Below are 13,951 nucleotides of genomic sequence, written 5' to 3'. Positions count from 1 at the left end.
ATATAAGATAATACTGTTTATATACATCAAACATACATGCATGCGAAACAATCATATATTTTATAAGAATATACTCAGGCAGGCATACATTAAACAGAATAAGATTGTATTATCTGTTGTTGCATAAAAAAATCACCCCCAAATTTAACGGGTTAAAACAATAAGCATTTATAACCTCACATAGTTTCTAAGGGTCAGTATCTAGGAGCAGCTCAGCTGGGTGGTTTGTCTCAGGTTCCCTCATAAGGTTACGGTCAGGCTGTTGGCCAGGGCCGCAGTCATCAGGAGGGTTGACTGGGGCTGGAGAGTCCATTCCCAGCTCATTCGCATGGCTGTTGGCAGGAGGCTTCAGTTCCTCGCCATGGGGACCTTTCCATGTGGCTGCTTGTGACACAGTTCCTCCAGACTGGGTAATCTTAGAGAGAGCACAAAGAGGGAAGCCACGGTCTTGTATAACCTAATCTTAGGTGACATGCTAGGTCACTGTTGCCATGTACTATTGGTCACACAGACCAACCTTGGTACAACGCAGGAGGAGACTATGCAAGGGTGTGACCACCAAGACGTGAGGATCATAGGGGGCCGTTTAGGAGATAGATACCAAGAAAATAGTTGCCCATGATAGGGGAAGGGGTTGGGATTAGAGGGGAGGAATAAAAGAAAAATTTTAAAAATTATTGTGTACTTTATGCTGGATGCTGGGGGTACAGTGGTGAGCAAGAGCAGTCATGGCTTCTGCCCGCTTGGATCTTGTTATAGTCCAGTGACAGAGAGAGATGGTAACCAAATACAAACTCAAATACAGCTAAACTTACACGTGTGGTAAGTTCTGGGAAGAGAAGTATGTGGTCTATGAAAGCTTGAAATGGGTCGGGGACAAAGAAAGGTGTGTGTGTGTGTGTGTGTGTGTGTGTGTGTGTGTGTGTGTGTGTGTGTGTGTGTGTGTGTGTGTGTGTGTGTGTGTGTGTGTGTGTGTGTGTGTGTGTGTGTGTGTGTGTGTGTGTGTGTGTGTGTGTGTGTGTGTGTGTGTGTGTGTGTGTGTGTGTGTTGGGCAGAAGTGACATCAGATCAGAGGTAACGGTGTATGCAAAGCCCTGTGTTTGAAGGGAGCAATATACCTTTCAGATTAAAAGACGGCCATGGGATTGGTGACTGGAGAGGTCAGACAGTGTGGGGCCTGGGGAGGCTATGGTAGGGACTGGATCTTTATCCTAATGCCTAGAAGCGGGAGCTATTGAAGAATTCCAAGCAGGGATGTGGAATAATCAGATTTAGGTTTCGGAAAGATGCTGGGGCTGCCCAGAGGAGTGTGTTTTGGAGAGAGGCAAGACTAGGTGCTGTGGCATCAGTTAGAACGCTTTTTCATTGTCCAGGTGAGAGGTGATGGTGGCTCAAGGCAATGGAGATAGAGAAGTGGATATGCATTCCAGGGATGGTTAGGAGGTAAAGTCCAAGTGCTTGGCGATGGGTCAGATGTAGGAGGTGGGGAGAAGACAGTGTCAGGGCTGATCCCTGGGTTGTGGCACCGGGTGGATGGAGGTGTCATGCAATGACTCAGAGCCCCGGATGACTGGCTTGGCGGGGGGTCCTGAGTTCAGTTTTGGACATACTGAGTTCGAAGTGCCTGTGAGACACCAAATGTGGCAGTCCTATGTCACGGGCATTTGAGTACATGGGTTCCGGGTTTCAAAGGTGAGATCCAAGCTGCTGATGTGAATGTGTGAGTCGTCTCTGGAGTGGAAGCCGGGGCGTGGGGGACACACGGTGTGGGAAGCAGAGACGCTAGGATGGCCCCAGCAGACGAGGGTGAGTATAGTGAGGCCGAGGAGGAGCAACCGGCAACTTGGAGGAAAACCAGGAGAAATTAAAAAAAGATTTTCTAGAAGAATGGAGTAGACAATAATGATGAGGAACATTGAAGGGAATCAAGTAGGAAAAGAACTGAGAGCAGGTCCATTGGGTTTAGCGACACAGTGGTCGCTGGTGGCCTTAGCAGCTGTGTTTCAGACGAGTTACGGGATCGGGAGCCCAGGGAGGGAGCGGGAGGTGAAGATACAGAGACAGCAAGTGATGCTGCTCTTGCAAAGCCGGGCTGTGGTTTTTCTTCGCAGCTACTGTGAGGATGGCTTCATGCGCTGCACCACGAGTGGAGCCCCGGGAAGCCTGTTGCCACAAACTGTCCTCAGCAGTCCCCTGTCTCACCGCAGTAAGTAGTGCTCTGGAAGGGCTCTTCACTTCCCTCTGCCCAGACTCCTCGCGTGAGGAGTCGGGGAGAGAGCTGGGCTACTGTCTGATGTGCATGTCCGTTCGGACACGTGTCAGGATTGTCACAATTTCTGTGTTTGCGTGAGTGACTTTCAGGCCTAGACAGGCCTCTGCATGTGTAAGTCCAAGTTATGGAGGCTGGAAGAGTTTTATTTGGTGACTTGTGAAAGACTGAATTTTCTGCAAGATGGATTCAGTGAGACCTCCAATTTGCCCATGGTGACCTTAACCCAGTGAGTTAAGGATGTGAATGAGGCGGTCGCCTTGATTGTGGTGAAAATCACCCTCCTTTAATGGCTTCCTTTTTCCTAAGGACTTGTCAAGGATACCTCTTTTGAAAGCTTCTCAGATGGATTTGGAAGAGGGGGGTTCAGACCTGTTGCTCTTAGTTTGAAGGTCTTAATAGTTGTTGCTATTTAAGGACAAGGCCCAGAGGGAGGAGGGGCTGACCTGGTCGGTGGGACCATATTCACATTAACGGACCAGGAGGGCCTTATTGGTTTCCAGAAGGATCATCTTTGCTTAGGAAGGATTCTCCCAGTAGGTGGGAGAGATACCTTTAGGCAGATAAATGGGATATTTTCAACCTCCAGCTTGACCTCTTCTCTCTCTGCCTCTCACTTTCCTCAATGCCCTCTCTCCAAGTGACCCAGCCCTGTGCCATGTGTTGGCCTTCCAGCTCGCCCTGGGTGAGAATTCTGGTCACCCTGCATGCCTGATTGTGGAGCGTCTCAGCCTGGAGCCGGGGCAAGATCCCAAGCACGGGGATCCCTCGCAAGTTGAAATCAAAACACGTGACCTTGTCCTATTCAGTCTGGGCTGCTGTAACAAAATACCACAGACCGGGTGGCTTATAAACAACAGAAGCTTATTGCTCACAGTTCTGGAGGCTGGAAGTCTGAGACCAGAGTGCCAGTATGGTTAGATGAGGGGCCTCTTCCTGGTTCATAGCTGATGCCTTCTCACTGTGTCCTCACATGGTGGAAGGGGCTAGAGAGCTCTGTGGAGTCTCTTTCATAAGGGCACTAATCTCATTCATGAGGACTGAACCCTCATGACCTACTGACCTCCCAAAAGCCTCATCATCTAATGCCAACATGTGGATTTTGGCGGGGACACAAACATTCGGCCCATAGCCAACTTCAAGGTCACTAAGTCTTTTTTCTTCTTTATGCTGTCTCTCATTGTAGCATCTTTTCCACACCCCCCCACCCCCTTCTGTTGCATTCTGCCTCCTGGGTCTGGCTTTAATGCTTCCTCTTGCTCAGAGTCTTTTAGGGTATTCACTGGGGGGTGTCTATTTCTAAGTCAGAAAGTTACTAGAATTTTGTGTGATTTGGAAAAGCCATTTGACCTTTTAGGATTTTAATTTCCTAAAAAAGTTTCCATGTAAAAATAAGTCTGGAAATTTTGGCTTTCTGGTCCACAAGAGATAGTAAGTGCTATATAGAGTAAGATATAAATGCTACGAAGTGCATCAGATTTCTGCAGGAAAGGTGCTGTATCATCATCTCCTGTCATCCTTTCTTCAGTCAGCCATTGATACTTGCTAATTGTCAGGAGAGAGGATACATCAATGAACAAAGTAGACAAAACCCCCTGCCTTCACAGAGCATATATTCTAGTGGGTGGGGTCAAGGTGAAGGTGGGGTGGAAAAATAAATAAATGAAACATATAGTATATCAGGTGGTGATATCAGATGGTGATCAGATGGACAGTGACACAGCAGGGAGGGCAGGTGGGCGTGTCGGGGGGGTATTGCCAGTGTAGAGTGGGCGAGATGGCCAGTGGCTGGGCGGAGGATGACACGTGAGCAAAGCAAGTCTTCTTTAAAGTTTTTGTGACTAAATTAGGGGTAACCATTTTAGAACGGTCCTGTGGGGGCCCACAGAAATTCCTTTTTAATACCCAAACCCAGGTCCTCTAAAGCCTGGGTCTGGACATTTCTGTAATGCATCCTTATTCAATGCAGCCTGCTAAAGCAGGATCAAGGGGGTTGTGGAGTGTGGCCAGCAGAGGGATGCTGGGATCTGAGAGGCACCTCCAGCATAGGCGGAGGTCAGAGGCTCAGGTGAGTAGGTGAGGCTGCCATCACAGTCCCATACAAGGACCTGGCGCAAAGCTAGACCTGGTTGGAGATTGGGCAGCTCCTCACTCACCCCAGGGAGTGGGCAGCTCAGTGTCTCAGAAATTGAGTGACTACACCTTGGGGACCAAAGGACAGCGTGAAAGTAGATCCACCCACTCCATCACTGATGGCCTCTTTGATTTTTCTGTCTCCAAGGCAAAAGGAGCTTGTCCTGCCGGCCGCCCATGGTCAAGTTCGTGTGTCCTGCTGACAACCCACGAGCTGAAGGGCTGGAGTGTGCCAAAACCTGCCAGAACTACGACCTGGAGTGTATGAGCATAGGCTGCGTCTCCGGCTGCCTCTGCCCCCAGGGCATGGTGAGCCGCCCACCACTGGCAGGAGTTGGCAGCCTTCCATGTCCCTATGGACAGAGGGGAAGAAACAAGAGCTAAGCCGGGATGGTAACAGGGTGGCGGTGGTGATGGGGACAGGGGTGGGGGAGAGTCCTCTGTGGCTCAGTCAGTTGCCCAAGTCAGGGAAAGTGTCTGAGTTGATCCTCGTGAGATCAGACAAAAATACAAGGATTTAGCACACAGAGGTGCCAAGCAAGGATTTCCAGAAAATACTTACAAGTGAAAACAGGCATTTCCACTAGAATTTGGAAGCAAAGCAAGGATTTCCAGAAAATACTTACAAGTGAAAACAGGCATTTCCACTAGAATTTTCTCAAGGGCTTTGTTCCATTGCGTGAAGCGAAGAAGACACACATATTTGCATATGATTTGCGTATACTATATGTATGAAACTTCCTGTTTCAAGAGGAGGCATTGATGTCCCTGTCACGCCATCAGCAAGCCATGGGTCCAACATGTCCCTTCTTCACACTGAGCCTTGTTTTCCTCCTCTATAAAGTGAGTTGTGAGGTCTTGGCCAGCTCTTAACATTCCATGATTCTGGGACTGGAGCTGCAAACATGCAAATGGTGGCCAGCAGCTTCTTGGAGGCCAGGAGTGGCCCAAGGAGGCTCCTATGTGCCTCTTGGTGGTGACAATGGTCTGAGCACACCCAAGCTTCCTTACCTCCCTCCCAAGTCTAATCTTAGGCCAATTTGTTTTAAATATATTATACAAATATTATTCTTGTCACCCTGAAGGATGCATCTTCTGGGTTTTTCCCTTTCAAATACATCCCGTCTTCTTGCTTTCCCTGACTCTAATTCCCCAGACCCAGAGCGAGTGGTGAGGGGCAGGGGTTGTAGAGGTTAGAATGGGAGGGAGCAGTATGGCTCTCATATGGCTGTATGGGCATGAATCATGCCCAGGCCTCAACTGGAGAGGCAGTGTCCTGGGCCATGGGAGCTACCAGTGTTCTGTGGTGGGCACTTGGACCCACCACCGGTGGCACTCAGGAAGACTGCCAGTTGGCTGTGTGCAGGGCAGATGGTCTCTCTCCTTCCCTCCAACCCTTTCTCCTCCAAGACAGAGAGACTAGCTGTTATTCATTCTCCCCTGGGCGTTCCCCTCTGTTTTAGCCTCTCAGGATTCTGGAACCGTCTTTTCTAATGAGGGAGCTAGAGATTGGCCAGGGAGCACCCCCAAACTGGAAGGTCTTGTTTGGTGCCTTAGCAGAAGGTGACTATTCAAAGAGGTAGATAAGGAGGAGGAAGCTCAGACCTGGACAGCGTCAGAAATAGGAGAGGGGAGGGCAAGCTTCCATGTTGCTCTTTTTATCCAAAGGGCCCCTTGTTTTGAACGTCCCATCGCCATACCTGGAGGTGAAATTTTCTGGCGAGAAAAAGGATATCCCTCAGGAGATTATGTCAGCATCAGGGACTCGTCAATGAACTTTATTTTCATGAAGGAAACAGTACAGATAGTCTTGAATATTAATAACTACAATCATTGCATTATTGTCTCAAAGCCCCAGTAGAGAGTGAGACCTCGAGTGCAGGGTGTGGATGCACTGTTGGGTGGGAGCTCTTGGGCATTCCTGAAGCCTCTGGTATGCATTCTGAGGACAGTCTAGGTATCTGTCATATGACGGGTGTCTTTCACCTCAACTGCCGGGGACTGTAAACTCGAAAACTCATAGTGTAAGAGATTGGGTTATTTTCACAACTGCTTCATTACAATGCCGACTAACGTGCAAATTGTTGAGGCCAGGGTCAGCAGAGCAGAAAAGTACTGGTGATTTATTAAGTGCACAGTGTGTTGGCTGCTGCATAGGACACGTGTTCTTGGCCACAACGCAAAGAAAAAGGAGCTAGAAACACCCTGTTTGGGCCTGTCGGATGGTGCAGACATCCTCCCCACGGGTGTTTCTCGGCTCGGCCCCACAGCCCCTGCGGAAAGTGGCGAGGTCGTGGCATGTTACCGAGGGTTTGGGGGGAGAGGTCAGGGATTCTGCATTCTGAGGACTTGAAAAGGGGAAGGAAGCAGTTCTTTCCTGGGGGGCAGACCTACTGAGAGCAGAAGGAGCACCGAGTGGGATCAGGGGTCAGGGGGCCAAGCACTCAGTCCAGGCTTCACAACTGTCTCGCTCCTTGCTCTTGCACAGTCATCCACTCTTTCTTTGAGCCTCCGCTGCCTCACCTGTAACACGGACACATGATTCCTGTCCTGCCTTCATCACACATCGGCTGTGGGCCTGAAGCAGCTGTGTGTGGAAGCACCGTTAAAACCAGAAAGTGCTACAGAATCGTAGAAATAGCTTTAATCGTTGTTTTTGTAAATAACCAAGGCTCAGTCTCAGAGGCTGTGTTGTTCACCTCCCCTCCTGTCCACAGGAGAGACCTGCGAAGGACCCGTTCTCTTAATTTTCTGACCTGTTGTGGACCAACGCTTTTATAAATATGATAGAAAAGAATGATCAGAAAAGTGAAGCAAAAAAGCAATGGCATGCAAAACATGAACTTCCCCCAGTTTTTATTAGACAACAGACATGATCCATTAGTCAGATTGCCATATGGTTTCCTAAACACCTTCTCCCCATTTCTGTGCTTAGATCATGGCAGACCGGCTGGCGCTGGTCCTTGGACCGCACTTTGAGCAGCGCTGCTCTCGGTTGTTGCCTTTCTTCTTTCAAGGCATCTCTCGATGTCCATTGTTAGGCCAGCAGCACCTGTTTGAAAATGTTGGGATCGGGGGGAGAGTCCCCTCTCGTGCTCTGTTCCAGGCATGGCACCTGCTTAGAATAGAGATTTTCTAGTCCACAATTTGCAGACTCCATCTACTCCTGCCGCTGGTGCAAAGGTCTCTGCATAGAACAGGAGGGTTGGGGTGCTTTTGGTAAGTGGTCAACACCCTGATAAATGGTTAGTGGAGAAGCAGCACGGGAAAGGCATTGAATTGAAGTTTCAAAATTCTAGGTTTGAATCCCAGCTCCTAACATTTACTTAAGAGTGGCAAGTCACTTAAATTCTTTGTGTCTGTACAATTGGGTTAGAAGGGTTGTTGAGAGGACTAAGTAGGACAGTGGCAGACACATGGAAGTTGCTTATAGGCAGTGGTTTAATGGCTTATAAGCAACAAAATAAGTTCATGGAGGAAAATCATGAATTATGAATCAAGATGCTATAGAAAATTAGCGGACATTGGAAGCAAGGTTTTGAGACATCAGTGTCCACATTCTGAGGCCCACTAGATCAATAAAATGAGGGGGTTGTGTGAGAAAATTTCCCAAGTCATTTTCTTTAGTTCAAAGGTATTTGAGTGAACTACGTCTTTCAGTTAGAATATTACCTAAGTCTACCACGAGGTGGCAGCAAAGCACAATCCACTGCCCACTGCTCATTCCTCATTCCAGCCGCAGCTGGAATCCTCTCCAGAAGCACCATCAAGAGAGAGAGAGAAAGAACCCCAAAGTCATTTTGGTTAACAAGCAAGAGCTTTAAAAAAAGCTTACAACCTTATTATCCTCCTGGGAAGTCATTCACACCTTAGTGTGAATTATTTCATCAGAGTTTTCTTCCCAGCAAACCTCTAGTTGAAAAATCAGCTGCGTTGAGCTGGAAATATTGATGGGGTGGGAAAATGAACAAAGGACGGTTGGGAGGTAAAAAGGGTTTTGGAGAATGGGTCAGTATTGCGTTCATGTATTGGGGGTGGGGGAATGTGGCCTTTTCAGAGAAGAGTAACAAAATCAATTTTTTTTCTACTTCATGATTTTTCTTAGGGCTAAGACCTGATACCATGTTCCCAGCATGAACCATTCTTACTCAAGATGTCACGAGTTGATAAACAATAGCGACAGCTATTTCTGCCTGTTTTCTTCTGAAATCTTTGAAGGACATTTGTCAGCTTTATCTTATTCTCCTCCTGGTGTGACAAAAGACAAACAGTAGGCAGAGATGGTTCTCTTCCTTTTAGTTTAAGTGACTTTCTACAAAATTTCCTCATGGACTGCTATGCTAGCCTATCCTATGTGTCTGGTCAGTTCTCGTCTAGACCCTGATCATCCTCTGCATTGTTCCTTTATCGTTCTATCTCCTAGGTTTCTTTAGTGCTTTAGGACTCTGAGTGTTCCCGACTGGACTGCTGTGATTTGATCTTTTCTCTCAAGTTGGGAGCCTCCTGCTGAGGTGTGGCCATGAAACCTCTCCTCTCCTTTTAAGGTTGTGTTTTGTCTGCTCTCCAGCTTTGACATATGGATCTATTCCCTCTGCGGTCTTTATAACAGTCTTCGTTCAATATTGAGGTCCTGTTTTTTTATTAAAATATAGTTGACATACAATATTATTATTTCATGTGTATGACCTAGTTATTCAACCTTTATATGCCTAATGAAGTGATCATCACAATAAGTCTAGTGCCCACCTGACACTGTACAAAATTATTATATCATCGGCTTTATTCTCTACACTGTACGTTACAACCTCATGACTTATTTATAACTGGACACGTGCACCACTTATTTCTCTTTACCTTTTTTTATTTTGCCCTTTCCCCAACCCCCTTCCCCTCTGGCAACCATTAGCTTGTTCTCTGTATCTATGAGTCAGTTTCTGTTTTGTTTCGTTTATCATTTGTTTTCGTTTTTAGGTTCCACACATAAGTGAAATCATACAGTCCCATTTGTAATCCACCAATTAGTAATCTCCTTTTACTAAAATAAGTCAGGGCAGAGAGGAGCCATATGGTTGTCAGTGAGAGCACAGAGGGAGGTGGCAACATAATCTCATGGCCAAGCTGGGATTTGAGTTTTATGTCCACTGGAGGAGGGCTGGGCTTCCTGGGGCTCGGCCCTGGGCCAGGGGAGGGGTTACCTGGGCCATGGTGTGTGAGACTTTTTGTCAGTGGGTTGACTAACCTGGAGAGAGGTAAAAACATCTGGCGGGCAGACAGAGAGGCCTGGGAACCCTCGATCCAGCCTGCTGAAGGCGACAGGGCATGTGTTCTGCTGAGGTGAGGTGAGGTGAGGTAAGGGCTCTGTTTTCTAGAATCCATTCCTATGCATTCTGTATCACTTTTGTCTCACGTAATGTTTCTGATAATTAGACTTCTTTTCTGGTCTCCCTTAACTATAGGAGCGAAATGTTGGAGAGCGAGCTTGTCAAGGTTTCCCAGCGAATGCATTATTTATGTTATTCTTAGAGCAGCCACTAGGTGGCAGGCCTTGGCCTAAAGTCAGAGCTGATGAAGCTTGGGGGGATGTGGGAATGAATCTTAATTGTGACAGTCTTTGAAGACTCTGTGAGAGAGACATTTTCACCTCCTCCCTGTTCATAGCAAGCTGCCATCTTCCCTATTAGGCACCTAAGCTCATTGTCTTCAAAGAATGGTGGTCCTAGGACATAAGAGCTACCAACAGTAGGGCTGACCTGCATCTTCCTTGCTCTGAGCACGCCCATCCTATCCCTTCTCTTAGGCCCTCAGGACGCAAGTCAACAACTGAGGTTTGTTTACACACACACACACACACACACACACACACACGCACACGCACATTTACACACATACTTTTGGCCTCTGATCTTTGACACGAAAGCCTTTTATTTAGCCTGAGACCCCCTGTTCCCAGGGCTTTGTCTACTTCCAAGTCCTGGGAACTCAGGCTTGTCTGGGGAGTGACTGTATCAAACAGCTCCTGAGCCACCCAGACCAGGAGCTTCTTACCCTTTAGGTCACTCTAGAACCAAAGTGCCATGGTCCTTTCACTTGAGGGTGACCCGGGCCTCTTTTAGATCACTCTGTTTAGGCCATGCCCAAGCAGACATCCAGGGCTGCCTCCTACGCTTAGGACAGAAGCACATCTACATGCTGGGGTCAGGTGGGTTTGGCCAGCGATTCTGGGGCCAGTGGGTCTTAGTTCTTTTTAGCCTGATCCCGACAGACCTGAGGAGTATGACATGCTGAGGTAGTGACTTCTTCATGGGGGGATGTGGGGGGATGGGAAGTAGAGCAGGGCTGCACGAAGAGGGCGTACGTGGGGCTCAAATAAGCCCCCAGACTCTCGTTTTGGTCCATCCCTTCCTGCGGCTGGTGTGGAGCTTTCACCTCCAGGATATTACGTGCATTAGTAAGTAATTCATCATTTTTGTGAAATGTCCATTTTCTTCAATTATAAATATCGTAGGTGCTCATTGAAGAACATTTGGAAAAAAATTTCAAAAACCGAAAAAGGAAATAAAATTCCCCTACCCAGCCCACTATCTGGAGGCAACTTCTATACTTCCTTCAAGTCTTTTTTTGAAATGTATATATATATTTTTTCATAACTGAGAATACATGTATACATAGTTTTTTTTTCTGTTTTAAAAAATAACGACCTAAGTATTTCTCGTACCATTTAAGACTCTCCCAATGAGCCATTTCAATAGCTCCGCAGGACACCATCACCTGGAGAGTCCTTAATGGATGTAATCATTTTCCTGTTGTTGACCACTTGGTTGCTTCCACTATTTTTTTGCCATGACAAGTAATTCTATATTAAACTTTGTCCATAACTCTATTTCCTTTGAGGAAATCCTCTGCCTGGAATTACTGGGACTAAGGCTATGTGCACGTCGAGGTCTGAGAACACGTGCCCCCAGCAGGTCGTGAGGGCAGAGGGTGGTCAGAGTGTCTCCAGCTGAGCTGGGAGGATCCGAGTAGATGGGTGCCCGTGTCTGCCAAGCCTCAGCCTGGCCGTGAGTTCCCTGACCTGACCTCTGGCAAGGCCCACTCACTGTGACCCCCCGGACTTTTGGTTGGCTTTCCCGTAGGTCCGGCATGAAAACAGATGTGTGGCCCTGGAAAGGTGTCCTTGCGTCCATCAAGGCAAAGAGTACGCCCCGGGAGAGACCGTGAAGATTGACTGCAACACTTGGTGAGGCCCTGGGAGAGGCTTTCCTGGGGACCGAGCCACGGTGGGTGGGGCGAGCGGAGGTGGGGTCGTAGATCTAGATGCTGTGGGGGCAGACACGGCCCAGGACTTCTGGCACTTGCCCCACTTCCCTGAGGGAACATGGTTAGTCCTTCCTTTTTTCTGAGCCTCTGTTTATCTAGCTGTGAAATGGGCAGAATGTTTATCATCGCCTGTGCTTACCCTGCACAGACACTCCTAGAGGTTAGTGTTTCTGTTCAGAGAGGTGGAGCCTGTGGAAGATAAAGGCCTTGCCCTATATCAGTCATTACATATGTGACCAAGCTGCCAAAGGGTATGGGGTTTGGAGGGTCCTTCTCTGCCCTAATACTGCCCCGTAAGCCTATCAGAAGTGTTCTTGTGATGGCATAGTTTGAAAAGGGACCTTTTGAGGATGGCTGTTTTGTCTTCTCCTTTCTCCTTGGCCATCTTTCACATAACCCTCTGCTCTGCTCTGCTCATTCACCCAGCTTTTGACTTCGGGACGGCGGGCAGCTTTAGGGAAAGGTACACGTGGATGAGGCAGGAAGGCACTTAGCTGTCTCTTTGCCCTGAGATCTGAACTAACCGCCTCTGACACAGAGGGTGGGTTTCCTGATGTCAGCTCTGGTTATGGGGTGGCGGGATAGGGCATTGTGGCGGTCGGCCTATCACTGTAGATTTAACCATAGAGTGATGTACGCACGAAACCTCTCCTGGCAGAAATTCACGGCTGATCACTGTTTTCCTGACTCAGAACTTTCCTGCTGTCTGTCTTGTTTTCCCCATTAGCCTCAGATGACTTCCAACCCCAGTCTGTTTTGCAGAGATCCTGGGGCCATTCCAGGGAGGCTGAGCGTTAGCCGACCCAGAGCAGATGTTCTACACTGGGTCTTGGCCTCTTCTCCTGGCCACCTGGATCATCGTGGACAGCCCGTTCCCTCCTTTGCCTCAGTTTCCCTCTTGTCATGGAGAGCAGCATGGCCTCCCTCTCTCTTCCTGGGCCCTGTGCTTAAAAAATGTGTCAGTTTAGGACTGCAAAGCCATCTTCCTCCAAGGTCCACGCCTCACAGGCTGCAGATCTTCCACTTCTTGAGGCTCCTAAAGGTTGGGTGGCACCCAGAGCATTCTGTGCTCCTTCAATTTCTCCTTGTTTCCCAATGCCCAGGTGAGCCCCTCATGCCCCAGGTGCCCACTGGCCATCTTTGCCATTTCTGTTCCTAGTGTCTGTCGGGACCGGAAGTGGAACTGCACAGACCACGTATGTGATGCCACGTGCTCCACGATTGGCATGGCCCACTACCTCACCTTCGACGGGCTCAAATATATGTTCCCCGGGGAGTGCCAGTACGTTCTGGTGCAGGTGAGATGAGGGGGGGTGCTATCTGTTCTTAGGAGGGGGTGGGAGGTGCTGGCTACAATCTGGGGGTTTCCAGGTCAGAGTCTGCTTTTCTGTTTATAGAAACAACTTAGGGGATGGTTTCTACTGGAGTGATTGTCCAACCCTTGAAAGAAGTGCCTGAAGAGGTTGGGGCTTGAACCTAACAGTGATTACCCATCTTTCTTCAGTTTACCTGGAGACTTATAAGAATAGGATAGAAGCTCATTCGTTGACTGGGATGGGTGTGGGAGCAAGGCTACCATCCCAAGGCTACAAGCCCAAATTAGCACTGAAATGGAATTAGGAAGAGGCGTCCACTCCTTTTGACAGACACAGCCTTGGTCAGTGTGCACAGTGAGGAGGGGAGCTGGGGCTGGATTTCAGCCCCCGCTCACCCTCCCTGCTGGCATCCTGTACAGTGAACAACCATGGGCCTTATGCAGCAGTGGCTCTGGACAGGGGCATGGTTGAAATGACCCCTAGAGTTTGCTTCCAGCCCTTGTGATTCCACTGCATTCTCCACATTTTTATTTCTAACCTGGTGCAATACAGAATGTGCAGGATTGGGGTGGGGGAACAGAAAAATTACACTGCCCAGCAGGATGAGAAAGAGCCCAGGAAATCCTAGCTGGTGAGTGAGGGCACTGGCCCCTCTGGCTCCCTCTCCCTACTGCGTGGGTTCCTGTCAATTACTCTTGCTGGGTGACACCAAAGTGGGTAAGCGAGAGGACACGGAGGCTTTTCTCATGAGGAATGAGACAGCTGGACTCTGTAAAGCTTTAAACAAATGTGGTCTCTCTGCCTCCATTCTCAGGAGGAGGAGAGGTGGAGTCTTAGTGTGGTCTGAAGGGAGGACTACAAACCTGTAGGATCCTCAGCCTCTGAAACGAGCAGGGCCCTGTGAGCCGGGCAGAGA

The 13,951-nt window shown here is 48.5% G+C and overlaps 1 protein-coding gene across 1 annotated transcript in view; it reads left to right on the top strand.

Moving 5' to 3' along the window:
- Window positions 1-13,951, top strand: part of VWF (von Willebrand factor) — a 121,109-nt gene that overhangs the window by 49,082 nt on the left and 58,076 nt on the right. Inside the window, 4 exon segments of the mRNA XM_025048649.1 lie at window positions 2,112-2,206; window positions 4,551-4,711; window positions 11,536-11,639; window positions 12,879-13,017. Coding sequence (XP_024904417.1) covers window positions 2,112-2,206; window positions 4,551-4,711; window positions 11,536-11,639; window positions 12,879-13,017 — 499 coding nt within the window.

This window comes from Pteropus alecto, unplaced genomic scaffold (assembly GCF_000325575.1).
Source record: "Pteropus alecto unplaced genomic scaffold, ASM32557v1 scaffold94, whole genome shotgun sequence".
Taxonomy (NCBI): Eukaryota; Metazoa; Chordata; class Mammalia; order Chiroptera; family Pteropodidae; genus Pteropus; species Pteropus alecto.
Note: the sequence above shows the minus strand (reverse complement) of the source record. Positions and strands in the feature narration are given on the sequence as shown.